Source organism: Coregonus clupeaformis, chromosome 24, assembly GCF_020615455.1.
Source record: "Coregonus clupeaformis isolate EN_2021a chromosome 24, ASM2061545v1, whole genome shotgun sequence".
NCBI classification, from domain to species: domain Eukaryota; kingdom Metazoa; phylum Chordata; class Actinopteri; order Salmoniformes; family Salmonidae; genus Coregonus; species Coregonus clupeaformis.
In genome coordinates, this window is record NC_059215.1 from 10,595,810 (window position 1) to 10,613,699 (window position 17,890).

Consider the following 17,890-nt stretch of genomic DNA (forward strand, 5'->3'; position numbering starts at 1 on the left):
GATGTCATCTTGGTGAAATGTATGGCCCCCAGGGGCCCCAGAGCTCTGGCTCCCTTTCTTTAGTAAATAAAGGCAGGAGGATCCCTTATGCTGAATGTTCTCTTTTCTATTTTGCCTCTAGCGTGTGAGTCTTGCGCTGGCTTTTCATCAGCCCGTGTTCAAAGTCTCTCTCCACTGGCTGCGCTAATTACAGGGCTCTGGGCAGCACTTTGAGTCCGCTCATGCTGGCTCTTGAGAAAAAGCCGCGCGCCTGATTCTCATGAGGAGAGGAACCACATACACATGCAGTAGCTCCGCACTGACAGAAGCAGTCAGCCAACATCATTGGGACATTCCGCACAGAAAGAGCCGCATAACTTAACCCAGGACAGGACACTATTAGCAGCACCATCTGATAAGAGGTTGCTCAAGAGCGTATCTGTGTGTTTTTTTTTTTACTTAGGCTAAATACAATGAAATGCTTCCAGTGTCAATTTAGGCATTTGGCAGCCTATTTGAATGCTCCATGCAGTAATTCCTCCATTCAGCACTGCATATAACCGGTTAACTCACGAGAAGTAGAGTTTTCTACTAGTAGTGGCACCTGAGTTGCTGTAAAGAGGAGCTAACACGACTTTCGCGATCCTCTCCAAGTCGGCTAATTGTTAGCCCATACTGTAAGTGTAGACTTTGACGGAACGGAGAGGAGTCCACAAACCGAGGATTACCTGTCGGATACTTTTACTAGTGCTGTCACGGGGAAAGGTGAAACGGCATGGCTGTGGACGGTAATTGAGATCCAATAGTAGTGCATGCAGACATCTCAATAGGCTAATCATCCCACATATTCTCTTCTGACAGCCTTTCTATTATCGGTAAAGCCAGGTTAAGCTAAACAAGTGCGCAGAGTAGCATTAGTTTAGCTGAACTTGCATGACTGGTTCCCCTGCTTATTTTTGGCATTAGATTTCAGTATTTAGGTGGACATTTTCTTCGGAAATGCAGCACAAACAGTAACCGCTGTCCGGACAGCGTGGTGCTGAAATGGATAGCATTAAGGGTGACGGATTAAGGTCCATTTGCTGACAGTGACCAGTGGCCATATAACCCATTCCTTACAATTAAAAGCCTATTTTGATAATTTATGAATAAACCAGTCGTTCACTGAAGATTGGGTACATCTCAGATTCGATGTTTGCAAACACTTCTAGTGTATTATTATTGAAGTGATTTTTCAAAGTGGCATGAAGAAACACACACACATGCCCAATGCTGAAGACTAGTGGGTTGATATCAAAGGGTTATGTCCATTATGACAATGTTCTTCACCAGTGGCATTCATATGGCTTGGCTTGATAACAAGAGCTGCCTTTGTGAAGCTTGGCTCTGTTGGGGGTCTGGAATAAGGAGAATACTGGATGATGCAGAGGAGGGGCACAAGCAAAAGGACCAAAAGATACCCTTTCATCTCCTCTCCTCTCATACTCTCCTCTGCTGTCTCTTGTTCTGTCCTCATTTCAATTAAACCTTCTGTGTCAATTAGAGAAGAGACATTTGAATGAACATCACACACACACTGCTCAAAACATCGCCTCCAACACAGCCAACAAATCAACCCAATCTGGCACATGAATTAGTAATGAACTGTGGCTGGTTGCCAGGTTCTGTTGCAGAAATGGTGTGTTTATTCTAGCTAGCACCTTTTGCCTTCATTATGATACTGAAAAGACATCTGCTACCTGCAGAATGGGATAGGGTGTGTGTCTCCCAGTAACTAACCATAATGATGAGCGACTGTCACATCTGCCGTTTATGTCCTATATGATTTATATGCAGTAGTCATGTAGAGTTGCCAGAAATGCCTGGGAGCTATCTGGGTAAAAGTTGAAGTTTCTTTGAACATCAGCTCATAATGACTCAGTTTACTGGCTCAGCCATTATAACATCTGCCTGGGCTGCCTGGGAAAACACCTAGTAATGATGGTTGAGATCATCTCTCAATGAGAAGGCACCGTGAGTTTTACAGTTCTTTGGCATATTATATTTTTCCAGATTTCACATGGCCTTTTTAGTGCAAATTACAGCATAGTCAGTGAGGGAATTTCAAGCACCACAAGCCTGTGACTTTACTGCCACTGTTATAGTCAAATCAGATTGCTCAAATCAAAACCGTATTTATCTCTTTGACGTATTTATCTCTTTTACTCTTCTAGCGGCCTCCAGTTTCAGTTTCTGCCGGCCTGCTGTGGAGTACAAAGCGCTGCCGGAGGACTTCAACCACGTGAGTCAACGGACGGGAGGGAACCTGACTTGGCATGACGGGCGTGGACAGAAAACAGCAGGGGGCCGGACAGTGAAGCTGCTCCAACAGCCTGGAACAGAGAGATATCAGGTAGAATACCTCAACTATTCCAGATCTCTATTTTCTGCATATCAGATCATAATCACAGATCAGATGTGAAAAATGACCCCATTTCTGTAGTGCTTTACAGCCATGATGGCAATGGCTGCCTTTTTATGCCATATCTGCTTCTAGTCATCCACCACATCTCTAATTCTAGATGCACGTGTAAATAGGAAAAGGAAAGAGCTTCATAGGTTTTCATTCCTCTCAGATCAGTCTTTTTCAATTATTAATTGAAGTGTATGTAAGCTTCTCTCTGGCCCTCTGTAATTTACCAACACAAAAGCTTCTATCTTCACAAAGACAAAATGAAAATATTATCTGACAAGCAGCACTTTGTTTATGGAGAATGGAAGATGCTGTTTACCCGGAGGGCTACGGGGCACTCAGCCAGTCCAGACTTTTAAAATGGTTTTAAATAGAACTGCTGGCCTTCCTATATACAGAAGCACCAGCCCTTGTCTGTTGACTGAGAGCTAAAATGTGCATTATAAACTGGGTGATTGGCTGACAGCCGTTGTATATCAGACCGTATACCACCGGTATGACAAAACATGAATTTTTACTGCTCTAATTACGTTGGTAACCAGTTTGTAATAGCAATAAGGCACCTCAGAGGTTGGTGGTATATGGCCAATATACCAAGGCTAAGGGCTGTATCCAGGCACTCTGTATTGCGTCGTGCGTAAGAACAGCCCTTAGCCATATTGGCCATATACCACACCCCCTCGGGCCTTATTGCTTAAATATACTGTATGACATCTAATAGCTGTGGTGAACCTTACAGTATGTGCTCTGGCAGATATGTTTTATAACAAAGCATGTCTATCTATTTATTTTTGTGTGAACTGGGCCATAGCTCTACTATTTGGAGAAGGGGGGTTTCATGGTTCCCGTTTCCCGGTGCCTGGTTCAATTAATGGTATCTGATATATTATGGTATTCCCTTCACGTGGTATTACAGCGCAGTGAACCTTTTGTGTTTTTTAAATTGACTTTGAAATCACGTTGTCACGGATCCCCCCGGTACTGCTGCTCATCCGTTCACCAGTTCCGGAGGTTGACGTCACCGGCTTTCTAGGCGTCACTGACATGGATCATTACCACCAACCCCGGACTGTCTTGTCTCATTACGCACACCTGGTTCCCATTCCCCCTGATTAGTATGTGTATAGATGTGCCCTCTGTTCCCCATTGCACTTGTTGATTATCCGTTGGTCTCGTGAGTACGGTGTATAGTGTGCTTGTTGTTTACGGGTCTCATATTGTGAAGCGGTTACACTTCGCTCTTTGTTTGGGTTACATCCCTTTTGTATATATATACGTGTTGGGTGGAGTAAATAAAACCCCTAATTTGTATTCCTGTGCCTGTCTTCAAATCATTATACAACGTGACACACGTTATTGCAATTTCAACGTCCCTGATGTTTTTTTTTAACCAATGAATGAAGGAATCTCTGCTATACATTGTGGTTTCTGAGTACCCTACACATTTGGGTTGATGACAGAGATATTTCCCTTCCTGTTCCATGCATAGGCTTCATGCTTTGTGTCTTTCATGATCACTGCAATGCATTACAGAATCTTGTATCATGAATGTCTGTGATGAAAAATGCAGGGAGAGAGCTTGTTTGTTTTTGTTTGTTGATGGCCAAATTCAGGCAAAGGGGGGTAACACTAGCATGTTGAGTTCAAACCTTTTGAACTTTAAGTGGGGCTGCTCTACACTGGAGAATAAGATTAGAGCAGAAAAGGAGAGAACACTGCATTCATTGATTTTTAAATTGAATGAATGATCAAAGGCTTCATTTGATTAGTCACCCACATCCTGCTCAGATTCCAATTGTAGGAATTTGGTATTGGGATAAGACTGACCCACATGCACCCTGGTTTGATGCTGATGCTCATTGCTCACAGAACTATGTTCCCTGATCTTCTAGTTTCAGATGTATGTATGCGTTTGATCTGCAGGGGGACTTTTATATGATAGGCTTCATTAGTAATGGGTTTAGTGTGCATGTATGCTAATGTTAGAGCAATGACATTACCATCGGGCAGGCGGTATCGGAACATGAGGTCTGATACCAACAGACTCAGAGACAGTTTCTATCAACAAGTCATCAGACTGCTGAACACTTGAACTGGACTGACCAGCTGCTCTGATTCTCCGCACCTTAGCACACAGGCACTCACTCATGCACACACCCATACAGTACACATACACTACATTACCAAAAGTATGTGGACACTTGCTCGTCGAACATCTCATTCCAAAATCATGGGCATTAATATGGAGTTGATCTCCCCTTTGCTGCTATAACAGCCTCCACTCTTCAGGGAAGGATTTCCACTAGATGTTGGAACATTGCTGCGTGGACTTCATTCCATTCAGCCACAAGAGCATTAATGAGGTCGGGTACTAATGTTGGGCGATTAGGCCTGGCTCGCAGTCAGCGTTCCAATTCACCCCAAAGGAGTTCGATGGGGTTGAGATCAGGACTCTGTGCAGGCCAGTCAAGTTCTTCCACACTGATCTCGACAAACCATTTCTGTATAGACCTCGCTTTGTGCACGGGGGCACAAAACAGGAATGGGCCTTCCCCAAATTGTTGCCACAAAGTTGGAAGCATAGAATAGTCTAGAACGTCATTGTATGCTGTAGCGTTAAGATTTCCCTTCACTGGAACTAAGGGGCCTGAACCATGAAAAACAGCCCCAGACAATTATTCCTCCTCCACCAAACTTTACTGTTGGCACGATGCATTTGGGCAGGTAGCGCTCTCCTGGCATCTGCAAAACCCACATTCATCCGTCGGACTGCCAGATGGTGAAGTGTGATTCATCACTCCAGAGAATTTGTTTCCACTGCTCCAGAGTCCAATGGCGATGAGCTTTACACCACTCCAGCCGACGCTTGGCATTGCTCATGGTGATCTTAGGCTTGTGTGCGGCTGCACAGCCATGGAAACCCATTTCAGTTCTTATGCTGACGTTGCTTCCAGAGGCAGTTTGGAACTCGGTAGTGAGTGTTGCAACCGAGGACAGATTATTTTTACACGTTACGTGCTTCAGCACTCGGCGGTCCCGTTCTGTAAGCTTGTGTGACCTACCACTTCGGGCTGAGCCGTTGTTGCTCCTAGACGTTTCCGCTTCACAATAAAAGCACTTACAGTTGACCGGGGCAGCTGTAGCAGGACAGAAATTTGATGAACTGACTTGTTGGAAAGGTGGCATCCTATGACGGTGCCACGTTGAAAGTCACTGAGCCCTTCAGTACGTGCCATTCTACTGCCACTGTTTGTCTATGGAGATTGCATTGCGGTGTGCTCGATTTTATACACCTATCAGCAACGGGTGTGGCTGAAATAGCCGAATCCACTAATTTGAATGGGTGTCCACATACTTTAGTGTATATTCATGCTACACACATCAAAACTGCTGCTACCAGACTCTTATTATACTGTTCAATTTAAACACATTGCCCCCAAATCCCCCCTTCCCCAAAACACGTGTAAATATTGGACTATAAATTGTGCCTTCCTGTATTATACTGATGCTAAAATGTTTCTACTGATCCATTTACTTTATGTTTGTATTCTTATATTTTATTATTTATTATTGTTGCATTGTCTAGAAGGAACCTGCAAGTAAGCATTTTGTTGGATGATGTATACCATACGTATCCCGTACATACGGCTAATAAAATGTGAAACTTGACACCCGCTGCTGCTTGGTGTGTGTCTGTGTGTGTGTGTACAGTAACCAAGGCTTCTTAGCTTTTGCATTACTTTTCCAGAAGTGCAGTGGTTGTAGAGATATGCTAAAGTGGTATGACCAGGAGTTAAGTAAAGGAAAGTCACTCCCATCACTTCATTCTTGGCAACTGCATTGTCATGCATCATATCTGTGTGGCTAAGATCATGAAAGTGGTCCTTGGTGACCAGAAGATAGAAAGACCTCTGGGTGTTTGAACAGATTTCTTGATGGATGTGCTTGTCTAGCTGACGTGGTGGGGTTGTCATCCCTTGGGGCACTCAAGGTTAAAACACAGCACTTAAATGGGAGGGGAGGGGTCTTAGAGATAATGGAAGCAGTAGAGGGCCAGAAAGGAAATACAGCATTGCAGAAATAAAATGTTTGGTGTGTGTGTGCTTGGGTGTATTTCAGCGCCGTTCAGGCGACTCCTATGGAATCTACCACACCAGCCCCACCCAGCCTAGTCTGATCCGGCCCGTGGTGTTATGGACTCAGCAGGACGTCTGCAGGTGGTTGAAGAAACACTGTCCTCACAACTACCTGACCTACGTCGAAGCCTTCTCTCATCACGCCATCACAGGTATCAACCAGGACAAGTATATTACTGGCATAAAGAACATCATTCATAATCACAGAATCAGAGGAAAATACAGTTGGTCCGAGTAGATACAAGTGCACTAGCACCAAAATCATAATTTACAATCATAACATGAGACTGAAATACAGTAAGCGTGGATGGCTGGCAGAGTAAGGTCAGTTTAATCACTATGCTTGTAGTACTCTTTACCCAATACAGGTATCAAAGGGTACAAGTGCACTAGCACAAAAACATTCATTAATAATCATGCAATGAGAGTGGAATACAGCAGGTGTGGGTGGATACAAGTGCACTAGCAGAAAAAACAAAATTCATCATGAGAAAATGCTAGTAAAATATACAATAGTGTGGGTGTGTCTGAGTAGTGACAGTTGAATCACTTAATGACAAGCCTCCTCTCTCTGTTCCCTGTCAGGCCGTGCTCTGTTGCGTCTGAATGGAGAGAAGCTGGAGAGGATGGGCTTGGTTCAGGAGACACTGAGGCAGGAGCTCCTACAGCAGGTGCTTCAACTGCATGTGCAAGAGGAGGGAAGAAACCTGCAGCTCCTTAGCAGAGGTGTGAGTGTGTGTGTGTGTGTGCTTGTGTGTGCGTGTGTGGAAATTACAGTTAACGTTTGAATGCAATTCTAACAGTTCCTATTTTCTCTCCTTGCCTTTCTTTTGTACCAGGTGGCTCCTTTGGAAATCTGTCGTAACATAACACTCCATTTCTGACTGGGTTGTTTACAGTGAAAACTGGAAATATTATAGAGCACTTCAACCATGTACAAGCTGGGAGGCTGTACACCAGTCAGAAACTAGGACTGCAATGTGAACCACATGGAAACTACTAACTCTGATGAGGACACATGGGATGATCACATGCAACATCCAACTCAGACAGAACCGGGGGAGTTGGAACACTCCCAAATATACATACAGTACTGTGATCAATAGAGCACAGTCCTAACTTTGAAAAGTTAGATATCGGTTTTCCATCAACCAAAGGGACAGACGGACTATACAGTTCTATCTGTAGTTTGAAATGAAAGGACGTTATTAAAGGCTTCATGTCAGATTGGTTGTTTTTGTCTTGTAGCCCATTTTTATGTTATTTTATGTTTTAACCATACAACTGTGCAAGGTATGTTGTGAATGATTTTTGTCACAATGGTTCCTCTTGGAAGTATCCTATAGAATACTCTAATTTGGGGCTTAATTGTAAATTGTATAGATTGTTGTAAAATATATGTATGGGTAAGGGCCCTTATTTCAGACAAATAAAATGTATTATGCATTTAACGTTGGCCTACATGCTTTTTCTGTGTATCATCTGACTCCAGTCCACTACTGGTGGAGATCAACTACATTACCCACAATCCTCTTGAATTCATGGCGCTGTAAACCAGCCGGTACCGAAGAGGGCAAGAGGAAGCAGAGTGCAGCGGGAAGAAAATGTCATCCCGCTCAGACAGGTACTGGTTCTTACAGCATAGAGTATTTCATTCTATACCTTGTATTAGCTGATGTTGTTTAAACGAAGTCTGAAATATATGACTATTTGCTGACCACAGCATTGCATTTATTATTTTCGTTGTAGCCTAAGCTACGGCATCATTTGACCTCCCCGAGCGCACAGTGGCTTTGCTGTAACGTCCCACCTGCGCATAAACACACAGTCAAGTTGGGCTTCATAGAATGTTTGAAGTTTTATAAATTGAATTCAAATACCGGGTAACTGAGTCGGATATCAAGTTTGATCATTTACCAGTGATCATTTTAATGCTGTGTGTGTCAGCTGCTCTGCGGTCGCCAGTAAAGTATGTCACCAAGCAGACGCGTAATAGGATCAGTCTAATAATGGACATCTGCCTTGGATCTAGCACAGAACACAACAGAATGACACTATTGCATTACTCTGCTCTCAGTATGTATCTCCTGAAATTGTAGTATTTGAGTGTATGTAGTTTGTTATAGTAATAACTAGGTAGCCTACACAATGGTAAAAAATTTAGTGCCATCAATGGACACATGCTGATGAAATGCAGTGCCCTGGTATGTTGTGCAAGAAAAAACAGTGACAAACATGATAAAACAGACACTGATCTCAGGTCGTAATCAGACAAACACTTGGGAACATGATTGCTCTGCAGTACTATGCCTGCCTAACCTTCCTCTTGGAGCATTGCACATGGTAGCCTCGACTCACTCCAGCCATTCTAATACGGTATTGAGAGGTCTGGCTCACTTGTGAGACTATGCACTTGTAGATGAAGATCGGCAGAGGGTGTCCTGGTGTAAACAGGCCTCTATTAATAACACCCACCAACTCTGTGATCCTCTTAAACACACTCAGACAAGGGACAGAGAGGGAGGGAGGGGGGGGTGGTGAAAGTGGAGAGGTAAAAGGAGAGATGTGGTGACATTTCACTTTCTCTCCTCTGAGCTGAGATGAGGGAAGGTATAGGAGAAGAGGAAAGGAGAGTATGTAGGAACCTAAGAGAGAGGCTAGATTCAGTGGGTAGATTGTGACTAAGGTCTAAAGAGACAAGCAGAGGTTGTGTCTCCCTCTAAAGTGCGTCAGGTGGATTGTATCTGTTTTTCTATGGGGGTTAACTTTGACCACGTTTGCTGCCTCAGTAAGCGTTAGCCTGTGTGAGCGCTACTGTGTTAGTAGTGAGTACTGTAGTGAGTACTATACCTGAGCTGGAGCAGCCAGGTGTCCCTGTCCGAAGCAGATATGACTCTGCCTGCATACACTGGCGCCAGAATCTCAGGCTGCTGGTCCATGAGGGTCCGCAGGTAAGTCTGTTTACATCAGTGGAGGCTGCTGAGGGAGGACAGCTCATAATAATGTCTGAAATGGGGTCAATGGTGTGGTATCAACCACATGGAAACCACGTCTTTGATGTGTTTGATACCATTCCATTGACTCCATTGCAGCCATTATTATGAGCTGTCCTCCCATCAGCAGCCTCCGCTGGTTTACATAGTGTTGTTGTATGCCATGCTTATTGGAATGGATGCTGTCTGTCTGTGTGTGAGCACTGAGCAAACACAGACAGGGCTGTGGAAGTCATTCTGCCTGTGTGTGTTGAGGGTGTTGGGATGTGTTGTCCCATCCCATGTCTGTTGAGACCTACTGATGATGAGAGGAGGTGCAGGGAAATGCAGGATCTATCTACCAAAAACATATGCGTTGAAACAAACCAAGATGTTTTATGTTGGGGCTTTAGTGGAGCCTGAACAGTACTAAATGTGGATTTAGAGTCTGATGTAACCGCTAAGCTGGTTTTTAACCTTCAATTGAGCTTGATAGTAAACAAGGGTGTGACGGTGTTGGTATAAACCTTATCAGTGACGTTACCTACGAAAAGGACCATTAGAGTCATTTATAACACTCCTAAAAAACGTCCCTCCTTTTTCTGTTATTTGTACTGTAATTCTACCCAAAGCTCTATGTTAATAACAGGTTAATGATGATATGTTGATTGTTGTTTCACAGTGGTAGTGGGGAAGACTCATTAGACCGGCTCCTGCCTGGCCCTCCTATCACGGCCCCACGCAGGAAAAGCACATCCCAGACTAAGACAGAGCCTCCCCTGCTTCGCACCGGCACACGCACCATTTACACAGCCGGCAGACCCCCCTGGTACGATGAGCATGGTGCACAGTCCAAAGAGGCCTTCGTCATCGGTACGACCGTTATGGATGTATGCCTTATTTTATTGTCAGTGTGTGGAGTGTTAATCGTGAATTTTTGATGTTGTATGTGTAGTGTTGTAATGGTCTTTCCTTATTGTGTGACATGTTGTTGTACTGAAACATACATGTGTTTGTCTGTGCAGGGTTGTGTGGGGGCAGTGCCTCAGGGAAGACCACAGTGGCCAATAAGATCATCGAGGCTCTGGATGTCCCCTGGGTAGTGCTGTTGTCCATGGACTCCTTCTACAAGGTTAGAGACTGTCATTCACTTGGCTTGCTTGAGATTTAGCATTTGGAGATGCTACTGTAGGTTAAGGGGTTCCTCTCTGTTCCTCACAACAGACTGGAGCCTTGTTGACAGACACCCTAGTGATACTGTATGAATGAGTTTACCCACAATCCCTCCCTCTTAATGATGTTAATCACATGTGAAGCACATGAGGAAGAGACTGTCAACAGCCTGGGTAATCCCCTCCCTCCCTCCCTCCCTCCCTCCCTCCCTCCCTCCCTCCCTCCCTCCCTCCCTCCCTCCCTCCCTCCCTCCCTCCCTCCCTCCCTCCCTTCCTCCCTTCTTCCTTCCCGCCCGCCCTCCCTCCCTTCCGTCATGTCTGTTTATAGAACACCAGGGAACAACATGCAAGCACACACACATACATGCACATGTCAGTGTACAAGTATCTGTAATCAGTTACATGTAATCAGATATTTCTTTTTACTCACTTTAATCAGTTACGTTACCAGCAACAAATTGTAAACAGATTACAGATACTTTGGAAAAATTAGTTGATTACTTCATAGATTAGTTTTAAATTCAGAAAGGATGTTTGTGAAAAAATACATGATGACACCTTTTCTCAATGACATTCAATTCAGCATGAAAAAAGGTGCAAGTTTAGGTTTGTTCCACCTGAGCGAGTCTGACCACAAATCAAAGACCACTATGATGACACCAAATTGTATGGATTATTTTTGTTTTCTTCTAATGCCTCTTAAGGGGAAAGTAATCAAAAAGTAACTGAGAGTCATCAGATTACCTTACTGAGTTTGGGTAATCCAAAAGTTACATTACTGATTACAATGTTGGACAGGTAACTAGTAACTGTAACCGATTACATTTAGAAAGTAACCTACCCAACCCTGCACACACACTACATGAGTAGGCAGAGTTACACTCTTTTTTTTACACATTCACCTTTTCCCTTTACCCTGTGAAAGATACCATTGTGTTTCTGTGTCCATCCTTCCCTGAAGTTTGTTCTCCCCTAGGTTCTGACCCCTGAGGAACAGACCCTGGCAGCCAGTAACGACTACAACTTTGACCACCCAGGGGCGTTTGACTTTGAGCTGCTGGTTGCCACCGTTAAGAGACTCAAACAGGGCAAGAGCGTGAAGATCCCAGTGTATGACTTCACTACACACGGCAGACAGAAAGACTGGGTGAGTGCAGAACTGAGAGGCCATGTACCAAGGGAAAACTCTAGATTCTCCTGATATATTTATCCACCGTTGGTAACATTATAAGATGGGTATAACTGGCATCTGTTGCAGTTCTGAGCATTTCTGTTGTCTGTCTCTCCCCTGTGTAGAAAACTGTGTATGGTGCCAGTGTGGTCATCTTTGAGGGGATCATGTCCTTTGCAGACAAAGAGCTTTTAGAGGTAAGGCTGTATGATCATCACATGTTTATGACTTCTTTACTGAAACAGTTGAGTCATTCGTGACTGCAAGGTACAGGAACATAGTTCTCTATTGCTGCTCTGTCTGTCTCCAGCTCCTAGACATGAAGATCTTTGTGGACACTGACTCAGACATCCGACTGGTACGTCGGCTGCGCAGGGACATCACAGAGCGCGGACGGGACATCGAGGGGGTCATCAAGCAGTACAACAAGTTTGTGAAGCCTGCGTTTGAGCAGTACATTGAACCCTACATTCGGTTGGCAGACATCGTTGTGCCACGAGGTGAGAAATGGAGCACTACCCATTAGAAAGGTCAAAAGTGCATTGTTTCTACATTCTGCATTTTGTGCATCTGTCGATCTCGATATAATATTTAGTAGCCATTGGCAGCTAATACCAATATGAAGGTATATATTTCCTGCTGATATACTATTGTTTCGTAGCCGATAATCTGTGCAGATATTGTTAATTGTGAGGAATCCATTTGAGCTAGCGAATTGTTTCTCTCCAAATGAAAATATGTTGTTTCCTAGTGAAAATATGATTCCCTCTCCCAGGTGGTGGTAACATGGTGGCCATTGACCTGATTGTCCAGCATGTGCACAAGCAGATGGAGGAGGTGAGTGAGCCACATAACACTATACTCAGTAGACTGTATATACATTGAGTGTACAAAACATTAGGAACACCTTCTCTTTCCATGACAGACTGACCAGGTGAATCCAGGTGAAAGCTGTGATCCCTTATTCTCTCTCTCTCTCTCTCTCTTTCACTCTCTCTCTCGCTCTCTCTCTCTTTCTCTCTCTCTCGTTCTCTCTCGTTCTCTCTCGCTCGCTCTCGCTCTCTCTCCTTCTCTCGCTCTCTTTCTCTCTCTCTCGCTCTCTCTCCTTCTCTCTCTCTTTTGCTCTCGCTTTCCCTCTCTCTTTCTCTCTCTCTTTGTGCAGCGTGAGCTCAGTGTCAGGTAGGCTTACACATCTCTTAGACCTCCTCCCTCCCTCCCTTCCCTGTATGTGAGATTTTGTAAGGGTTTTATTCACAATTCCCCCACCAAGTGTCTCAAGGTGACTACATGGTTTCCTTTTATTAAAGAACTAGTGGGAGAGCAGAATAGTGTCTTGTCATTGTCACCTATTCAAATGTATTCTCCTTTGTGATGTTTACTCCAGGGCAGTCCTGGCCTCGGCCCAGAAGACTCAGCCCCTCCCCCAGACCCTCAGTGTGTTGGAGGGTACGCCCCAGGTTAAAGGCCTGCACACCATCATCAGGTCAGATCACGGTCAAATAGAGCCAGTCTAGAATCAACACACACTTGTTTTTTTCTCATTCTCCTCCAACTCATTTGTCTAATCCAGGAATCAGGAGACCAGTCGAGACGAGTTCATCTTCTACTCCAAGAGGTTGATGCGTCTCCTTATTGAACATGCTCTAACATTCCTGCCCTCTCAGGTATGTGGACATTATTTGCCAATGTTTATAGTGGATTTTATTGTAATATGTTATTTTGTTATATATGATTAGACATAATGTCACTGACTTCATCCCTATTGTATGATGTCACAGCCCTGCACGGTACAGACCCCACAGGGCCAGGAGTATGAGGGGAAAAGTAGCTTCAGTGGAAAAGGGGTGGGTACTATACAATCATTGGTACTACTCCTATTTCCCTGCACTGTGTTTGGTATTTATTTCTAATAGTATAGATTTTGTGTGTTTGTAACCATGCTGAAGCTCTGTCCTCCTCCCCCCAGATCACAGGTGTGTCTATCCTGCGGGCAGGGGAGACCATGGAGCCTGCTCTGAGGGCGGTGTGTAAGGACGTCCGCATCGGCAAGATCCTCATCCAGACCAACCTGGACTCAGGAGAACCAGAGGTACTTTAGAAAGTAACAGAATAGAATGGAATAGATCTTTATTGGCTGAAGAGAGGAGAACGGGTCCTGTTTAGAATAGTTACACTTACTGTATATCCACCTCACCTGGTGTCTCCCTAGTAACCAGATCTGCCTCCTCTTCCTGATCGTATCTCTGTGGTAACCCTGTTTCTCCTTCATCCCGTCCAGCTGCATTACCTGCGTCTGCCCAAAGACATCAGTGAGGACCATGTCATTCTAATGGACAGCACTGTGTCTACAGGCGCTGCAGCCATGATGGCTGTACGGGTCCTATTGGTAAGGTGGCAATAATAGACATCCCCATCCCATAATAACAGAGAGCCCCTGTCTTCATGATTAATCACTCATTGTTATAGTAACCATATAATTATAATTAGTCGTTGTATTTCTATGACATTACTAACCATACTACATTTACATTACTAAATGGCTGGGTTTTTAAATGATGGCCATAGCACTAAATGTGTTTTGATGTGTTCATGCAGGACCACGAGGTGCAGGAGGAGAACATTGCGCTGGTCTCTCTGCTCATGGCAGAGTTGGGAGTGCACTCGGTGGCCTATGCATTCCCCAAGGTCAAAATCATCACCACCGCTGTGGACAAGAGTGTTGATGACTTCCTGCAAGTCATTCCAGGGATTGGTGGGTTTGGCATTGATATAGCTAACATGTCTTACCCCATACACTAGTACAAACCACTCCCTCCTGTAGTAACCCACTGGGCACAGATGTCAGTTCAACGTTTGGTTGAGTTGTCAACTAATGTGAATTCAATGTGAAATCAATAAAACATTTCACCATGTCATTGGATTTAGGTTAAAGGTTGCTTGAAAGAAAATGCATTGATGACTTTTTGTAAATCCAATTGGTTTTCCAAGTTGATTCAATGTCATCACAGAGTTTTTGGGTTTGTAAGTAAGCATTTCACTGTAATGTCTGCACCTGTTGTATTCGGCGCATGTGACCAATAAAATTTGATTTGATTTGATTTGATTTGATTAAATGACGTGGAATCAACGTTGATTCAACCAGTTTTTGCCCAGTGGGATGTCTGATGTCACAGTGATGTCTGATGTGTTGCTCCATGTAATGAAACTCTATATTTCTGTGTGTTCTGTTGATACAGGGGACTTTGGAGACCGTTACTTTGGGACAGATGGTGGATCATCAGGCTGGAGTGGCGATGAGGAACAGGAGCGCCCCAAACAACAAACATGAACGGGATTCTGTGAAACACAAGGTTAAAGGCAAGCCTCGTGAAACCAGACTGTGACCTTGTGAGATCAGGCTGGTTTAACAAGGCTAGTTAAGGGCAGGATTGCCCGGCAACACCAGTCACATTCCATTTAGCTGCTATAAATAGACAACAAATGGTTCTCTATAAACAAGTCAATAGTCAAATGTATGTACAGCAAGACATTTTGTATTCTATTTTATGGTACATATTAGAAGATTTTAATGGAGTGATTATTGTTCTATTTATACAGTTGGATTGTTCAGTTCTGGACTGCTCAAGCAGAAAATGTTTATATATGGGGCTACATGAAACTGAATCAGTTTCATCCCCTCTGAAGAGGATGCTATCTTGACAATTGCGATGCTATCTTGGCAATTTTATATTAAATATAACATTGAAAGTTTGTGTTTTATTAGGTAGTGAAGCTTCCTAACCTGTAGGGGGGAGCATTGTTCAATTTGAGTTGCTGTGTTGCCATGTTGTGTGTGTGGCCCAGATACTCAAACCACACTAGACATCATATGAAGGTCTGCAATTGGTCCATTCCATTCATTTTATTGAGTGAAATTACAAATCATGTATTGGAAATTGCCCATTATTTTCAAGTATTTGAAAAGGTATTGAAATTTGAAAGGTATTGAGTTGAAATGCTATTGAATCCTCTCCACCCTTGATTGAGAGAACAGTCACTAGCAATTAATCGAGGATGATCTTCACCTGAACAAAGAGATCATGACATGTCCTGATGTTTGATGCTAAATACCAAATATTAGATATCTTTGTATCTGTCTTACCCCAATTATTTAGGGTGTGACATCCATTAATACGTTACGTTTATTGTAGTCATTTCTACCTAACATAGTACACACATGTATGAATGTAATATATTGTATCTCTGCCTCTATGCTTGACAAGCATAGCCTACATTTAGAGTAATGAGAGAGCACTGTTTTGGGGGAATGTATTTATTTATAATCTCTATTTCTCTGTGATAGCCCTCACATAGTAGGTGACTGTGATCATGGATGTCATGCAATGCATGTTGTATTCTCCAAGACAGCACAAGACTCGCCTGCCCATGTGACTACTGCCTCAAGGTTAACCTGTTACTATGGAGACAAGCCCACCAATGAAAATTCAGCAGACGGGTTGCGATGTTGACTGTAAGCTTTTTGTTTTAAGGGTGACCTATTTTTTTGTACAGCTAGTCAGACGCAGACCCCTCTGTACACACACACACACACACACACACACACACAGACACACATACACACACACACACACAATATTTTGACATACCACCACATTTGAACATTTATTTTTGGGAAATGCATGTGTTATTAGAGTGTAATTATGGAATAAAGTGAATGGTAGATTATCATTGAGGAAACAGTCACCCTTACTTACATCTATTTAAATTCCCAATCTGGCCCTCATACCATCATGGCCACCAAATTATCCCCAGCTTCCAATTGGCTCATTCATCCCCCTCCTCTCCCCTGTAACTATCCCCCAAGTCATTGCTGTAAATACGAACGTGTTCTCAGTCGACTTACTTGGTAAAATAAGGGTAAAAAAATAATAAACATCTACTTGAATGCAACTTTCTCAATGCCTTAATAGCCAATTAAATCATGTTTTCCTGTGATAAATCTGTAGCATGATTGCAGAACCTTTGTCTTCCATTAGTCACCACCAATGTTTTTCAGAGCTGCCTTTGGTTTCAGGGCAGTTTGATATTGATATATATTATTTTGCCTACTACGGCTGTGTTTATACAGGCAGCACAATTCTGATCTTTTTTTTTCTCAGTAATTGATCTTTTGACCAATCAGATCAGCTTTGAAAAAGATCTGATGTGATTTGTCAAAAGACCAATTAGTGGAAAAAAAGAACAGAATTGGGCTTCCTGTCTAAACCCAGCCTGTGTTTGATTTGTGACATTAATCTATGGCAATGCTTTGATCATGATGTTGTAATAGAAATAATAATAATAATAATAATAATAATAATAATAATAATCATCTTAACAGATCATGAACAGCACATATGGTAAAGAGTCCAATGGAGGGGCTGCTTTAGCCTATGCTGTGGTCTATTGAAGTTAGCTGGCATGGTTGGACAAATAATGATTAACTTCTGGTGGAGTTAATCCTGTCTAATAAAAGGCACATGAGGTACATATTTATATATACAGTGGGGAGAACAAGTATTTGATACACTGCCGATTTTGCAGGTTTTCCTACTTACAAAGCATGTAGAGGTCTGTAATTGTTATCATATGTACACTTCAACTGTGAGAGACGGAATCTAAAACAAAAATCCAGAAAATCACATTGTATGATTTTTAAGTAATTAATTTGCATTTTATTGCATGACATAAGTATTTGATCACCTACCAACCAGTAAGAATTCTGGCTCTCACAGACCTGTTAGTTTTTCTTTAAGAAGCCCTCCTGTTCTCCACTCATTACCTGTATTAACTGCGTGGGGCATCAATGATCATGAGGAAGGTGAGGGATCAGCCCAGATCTACACAGCAGGACCTGGTCAATGACCTGAAGAGAGCTGGGACCACAGTCTCAAAGAAAACCATTAGTAACACACTACGCCGTCATGGATTAAAATCCTGCAGCGCACGCAAGGTCCCCCTGCTCAAGC

General features: G+C 43.2%; 2 protein-coding genes across 2 annotated transcripts; both read left to right on the forward strand.

Annotated features, from left to right (window-relative positions):
- Window positions 1-309: 309 nt before the first annotated feature.
- LOC121537437 (sterile alpha motif domain-containing protein 10-like) lies at window positions 310-8,018 on the forward strand. Its single transcript, XM_041845070.1, has 5 exons — window positions 310-767; window positions 2,193-2,371; window positions 6,551-6,719; window positions 7,153-7,293; window positions 7,407-8,018. Exons 1-5 carry the CDS (start codon window positions 755-757, stop codon window positions 7,430-7,432), a joined length of 528 nt encoding a protein of 175 aa, XP_041701004.1. The 5' UTR covers window positions 310-754; the 3' UTR covers window positions 7,433-8,018.
- Window positions 8,019-8,111: 93 nt separating this feature from the next.
- uckl1a (uridine-cytidine kinase 1-like 1a) lies at window positions 8,112-16,607 on the forward strand. Its single transcript, XM_041845841.1, has 15 exons — window positions 8,112-8,191; window positions 10,222-10,412; window positions 10,565-10,671; window positions 11,688-11,858; window positions 12,008-12,079; window positions 12,193-12,382; window positions 12,658-12,719; window positions 13,045-13,061; window positions 13,267-13,365; window positions 13,453-13,546; window positions 13,661-13,726; window positions 13,849-13,971; window positions 14,161-14,268; window positions 14,478-14,634; window positions 15,119-16,607. Exons 1-15 carry the CDS (start codon window positions 8,172-8,174, stop codon window positions 15,208-15,210), a joined length of 1,569 nt encoding a protein of 522 aa, XP_041701775.1. The 5' UTR covers window positions 8,112-8,171; the 3' UTR covers window positions 15,211-16,607.
- The last annotated feature ends 1,283 nt before the right edge of the window (window positions 16,608-17,890 follow it).